The sequence below is a fragment of the Physcomitrium patens genome, chromosome 12 (assembly GCF_059467195.1).
Source record: "Physcomitrium patens ecotype Gransden chromosome 12, ASM5946719v1, whole genome shotgun sequence".
Classification (NCBI taxonomy): domain Eukaryota; kingdom Viridiplantae; phylum Streptophyta; class Bryopsida; order Funariales; family Funariaceae; genus Physcomitrium; species Physcomitrium patens.
Window position 1 is genome coordinate 15,492,184 of NC_143421.1, and position 4,586 is coordinate 15,496,769.

At 43.1% G+C, this 4,586-nt stretch overlaps 1 protein-coding gene across 3 annotated transcripts; it reads left to right on the plus strand.

The window, feature by feature from the left end:
* Positions 1 to 263: 263 nt before the first annotated feature.
* LOC112289943 (uncharacterized) lies at positions 264 to 3,595 on the plus strand. 3 transcript variants are annotated; one of them, XM_024535705.3, is made up of 6 exons: positions 322 to 701; positions 1,005 to 1,109; positions 1,418 to 1,760; positions 2,079 to 2,350; positions 2,638 to 2,834; positions 3,108 to 3,595. In XM_024535705.3, the coding sequence occupies exons 3-6, from the start codon at positions 1,480 to 1,482 to the stop codon at positions 3,564 to 3,566; spliced, it is 1,209 nt and encodes a 402-aa protein (XP_024391473.1). In that variant the 5' UTR covers positions 322 to 701; positions 1,005 to 1,109; positions 1,418 to 1,479; the 3' UTR covers positions 3,567 to 3,595. The 3 variants fall into 3 exon arrangements, with proteins under 3 accessions (XP_090111130.1, XP_024391471.1, XP_024391473.1); XM_090255004.1 differs by having other exon boundaries at positions 264 to 701; positions 1,005 to 1,760; XM_024535703.2 differs by lacking the exon at positions 1,005 to 1,109 and having other exon boundaries at positions 264 to 701.
* The last annotated feature ends 991 nt before the right edge of the window (positions 3,596 to 4,586 follow it).

The window sequence follows — 4,586 nt, forward strand, 5'->3', positions numbered from 1 at the left end:
GAACATTTTTCACTTTGCTATGGGTGCCCTTGGGCATTTTTCTCAATCTCACTCTCACTTTTTGAAAAAGGTAACGTCATCATGTAAAAAAGAAGCGTTCACAAAACGTGAATGAGAACGCTTTTGGGAACTCATTTCAAATCTGTGAACTGAACGAAGCACGGTAGTGGGGGACAGACCCTACGCCCACGGAGGAGGCTCTTTCGCCGTGTTCCCCGACGCCTTATGGAGCTTTTCTTATTCTGTACTCTTTCCGTTCCGTCTTCTTGGCGACACAATCGGAGCCTTAGCCTGCTTCAAATCTAGCAGCAGCTCCACCTTGGTTTTCGTGCATGTGTGAAATCTCGCTTTACTTACGGATCCAATCGTCACTGGTCGTGTCTGTGTTCGGAATCCCCAAATAGGCACGGTTGGAAACAGTGTATTGATGTGCGGGAGGGTGTTTTTGATTCGTGCTGCGGCATTTTGAGGGGGTTTTTGCAGTCGAGGGATTACGAGGGATTGGAAGATGGTTCAATTGTCTGAGAATGAAGGCATAGAGGGCCACACCTTTGTGGTCACGGGCGGGGCAGGCTATGTTGGATCGTTGCTGTGCTTGGAACTGGTACGACGAGGCGCAGCTGAGGTTCGCTCGTTCGATTGTTGCAAGTCCCGGGAGCGCTTAGCCCTGCTGCAAGAGCACGGCGTTAAGTGCATCGTTGGTGAGTAATATGTAGCTGAGTTGTGAAAATTGTTGTTAGGGTCTCGGTCGGGGTCTGCTTAGTGTTCTCTATTGTTAAGAAAGTGCTACAAAATAATTAAAAAAAAAAAAAAAAAAAAAAAAAAATGCATTACTGCTTGTCTTGTTGAACGAGTTTTACAGTTTGTTTCAGATTTCTTATTGATGCGTCGGTGGCTGTATTACGAAATAGGAGAATTGTTGAATCTAAAACGAGATGATAGTTATTTCTGGACTGCCTCGGCATGGCAATGTATACAATTATATTGTTGTGGATTTGGAACAGGATTGATGCGATCACGGAAGCTGCCTTCGTACTGTAAACGTAGATGGGTTGAATTTTAGTGTAACTCGTATTTCCCAGCACCTCCTGAATCCATTCAAGTCGGAGGTATATTTCACAAATCCGCAAAGGCTGCAAGGGCTCCAAACTTCGAGGACTAGATTTTGTTTTATCCAGATCCCGAGGCTAGTTAATTCGTGTACAGAAGTCCTGCCCTAGTTGTAGAGGCATCGCTATTTCAACGGCTTCTTGACAATCTCAACAGTGTAGATGGCTTTCCTTTGGACGGGGTCTAGGATCTCTGCGAAATCCTTGTTTTTGGGCATGATTGTCATTCCGGTAAGGGACGGGTTGTATAATGACCACGGGCTGCTTCTGAATTCCTTGATGTATTTGTTCGCGATAACTGACTGAAGGTGATGTGAGGCGCAAAGCGGACGTGGAGAAGGCGTTAAAAAATGCTGACTGTGTCTTTCACATGGCCTCATTCGGAATGTCCGGTAAAGAGATGCTTCAATCACGGCATATCGATGAAGTTAATGTGGATGGAACGTGCCATATTCTGGACAGCTGTGCAAAGTGCGGCGTGAGAAGGCTAGTGTACACGAGCACTTATAATGTAGTTTATGGTGGACAGGAAATTCGAAATGGAACAGAGAATTTACCCTATTTTCCTATTGAAAAGCACGTTGATCCCTACGGTCGCAGTAAGGCACTTGCAGAGCAATTTGTGATCCGAAGCAGTGGGCGACCTCTTGGGTAAGTTCCTTCATTTTGTTATGGAGATCTGTGTATGCTCTCTCTCTCTCTCTCTCTCTCTCTCTCTCTCTCCTCTTCCTCTAATATATCTCTTCTTTTCGCGAATTCTGTTGCTGCAAAGATTGTAATGAATTAGGAGCAACTAAGCGATTGCTGTTTGTGACATATCGACACTGAACTCGTAAACGTGATTGCTTTTACGTCCTTGTGCTCTTGAATGTTTGTACCTCAGACAGTTGTGGTTTATTCGACGTGTGACATTGATATATGCGTAGATATTGCAGTCTTACTTGCATGTGTACTCGTAATTATTTGCAGAAACAAAAAAGGAAAAAGATTGTATACGTGTGCTCTTAGACCAGCTGCCATTTACGGTCCGGGAGAGCAACGCCATTTTCCTAGGATCATACAGATGGCAAGATTGGGATTACTTAAGTTTCGCATTGGGGGTCCCAACATACTCACTGACTGGGTGTATGGTGACAATCTGGTTCATGCTCAGCTGTTGGCTAGTATGGCGCTTATCGATGATTTACCCGGAAGGTCGGGGATTCCCCCTGCTGCTGGTCAGGCCTATTTTATCTCAGATGGTATGTTCTTGATTCTTGTCCTTGTTGATAATTGTTTCTATTAGGCCGTAGGCAAGATGCAGTGTGGAGTTGCTCAGCATGCCAACCCGGTTGCTCGTGCATACTTCAGTCGATAGTTAAATTTTTTAAAGTGGTAATGCTTGGTGGGGGTAGTCCACATTCATCTAAGGTGACAGTGTACATGTGAAAAGCTGATGATTGGAGAAGTATTTTCGCATGCGAAGTGTACTTGAGTTTGCAGAGACTGGTGCTGTTAGCTCACACGTACTCGGCTGTCATTTTAACAGGAGCTCCCCTTAATTCTTTTGAGTTGATAAAACCAATCGTGGAGGGAGTAGGCTACACAATGCCTCAACGCGAACTATCTGTGAAATCTGCAATGACTCTGGCGTGGGGCATGTATGCATTTTATGGTCTTCTGTACCCGTGGCTCCAGAAATCTTGGATTCCTGAGCCTTTTATCCTTCCTGCTGAGGTTTTTAAGGTACTATCATTTGAACACGTCGTTACATTGTTAAATTGCCTTGGAATCTGTTCTAGAGATGGAAATGAACATTAGTCGTTACTCTGCTTGATTCATTCCTGGTTCATTCCAGGATTGGCACTTATAACTTTTTTGATGGGGACCTCATCTTTTGACGAAGTCAGTTTGAACCATAAGCATTTAAATAGACTCAGCCATTATAAGTTGTTTAAGGGATGGTTCTTAATCAAAGGGCAGTAATGGTTCTTACACAACAAATGGATGCACTTACAGGTTGGTGTTACGCATTATTGCTCAACGTGGAAAGCTAGGCAGGAAATTGGCTACACCGCAATTGTGGACAAGAAGGATGCCTTGGACCGGACTGTTACTTACTGGAAAGAGCGACATTCCCAGGAGCTGGACGGCCCTCCATTGCTGTCCTGGATATTTTTGTTGGGTGGCATGTTTCTGTTGTTTCTATGCGTGTATGTGCCAGCTCCTTTCATGGGTCCGCTGGAGTTCATCCGCTGGATTGGACTATTTATTTTTCGTTCCCAGGAGACTTTGCGGATCATTCTTTACCTGGCATGCCTTGCTCATCTTCTTGAGGGCATATATGCTTGGATAGTAGCAATGAAAGCAGATCGCAAAAATGCCAGAGGTTGGTTTTGGCAAACATTAGCGCTTGGATATCCATCGCTTCAATACTTGTTGAAAAGAGCTGAGAAAAAGAAGCTGCACCAGAAATAAGCAATTCCAACCTTTTTATTACAGTTTCAGAGCGTGTTAGTAACGCCTATTCTTTACTCTGTCAGCTCAAGTACCGTACAGTGCAGGGTGGCCACACGCTGGAGTTGCATCAACCTAGTTCCAAGTCTCGGCAGGTCACTTTGGGTAGAGAGCCAGAAAGTGTCCAAATCAGCTTAAGACGACATTTTCGCGGTGAATCGGGTTAACGTACCTTAGATTCAGTTTTCGCCTTCCAGGTTACTGAAAATTTTGCAAATACCGTCTTTTTTAGATACTCATTTAGGGTTTCGAGTTTGCCGTCTTATTATCAACAAAATGTGGATGGTTGATTGTGGAGCAAGAGGTCTGATTTCTACCGACGGTTCGTACCGAGTTGCTAGCAATTTTTTTTGTTGTTCAGAAACAGATCGCACGGTACCGCCACCAACTAATGCTGAAATTCCTGCATCCACTCGATGAGAAGGACAGCTAGTCAACAATTCATGGAAGGTTCGATCTGGGCCAAAAAATGGATTGATTTTGACTTTGAAATCATTAAATGCAGCCAGGGCTCTCCATAATATTTACAGTAAATACTATAGCTACAGTATTTAGAGTCTAGTGGAGAAGTACTCTTATCCTCTCCCCTTTTCTCTTCTTGTATACGAGACACAATTAGATCGATAGATTTTTATGTGTGAAGCTCTTTCCTTAGAAACCCTCTTGTGTGTATGACTACTACTTTTATGTGTGTGTATGATTTACTATTACTCTTGTGTGTGTATATATGACTTACTATTATTCTTCTGGGTGTGTATGATTTACTATTACTCTTGTGTGTGTGTATGACTTACTATTATTCTTGTGTCTTTCTAAACATTCTCAACACGTTATCAGTATGATTCTCTTCTACATACTATTACAAATTTTTTTATTCTAGTCTTGACTCTTCAAACCTGTTGCTATTCTTGCTAATTCTTCACACATTAGTTGCTTGCTTAGAATACTTGTTCCACTCTTTGCCATGCTTTCTTAGAATAT

Bases quoted from the DNA above. Each gene is read 5' to 3' on its own strand.
- LOC112289943 (XM_024535703.2), top strand. From the start codon at position 509: ATGGTTCAATTGTCTGAGAATGAAGGCATAGAGGGCCACACCTTTGTG. The intron at 702-1,417 runs GTGAGTAATATG...AACTGACTGAAG, and splicing joins CGGCGTTAAGTGCATCGTTG to GTGATGTGAGGCGCAAAGCG. The intron at 2,835-3,107 runs GTACTATCATTT...ATGCACTTACAG, and splicing joins TTCCTGCTGAGGTTTTTAAG to GTTGGTGTTACGCATTATTG.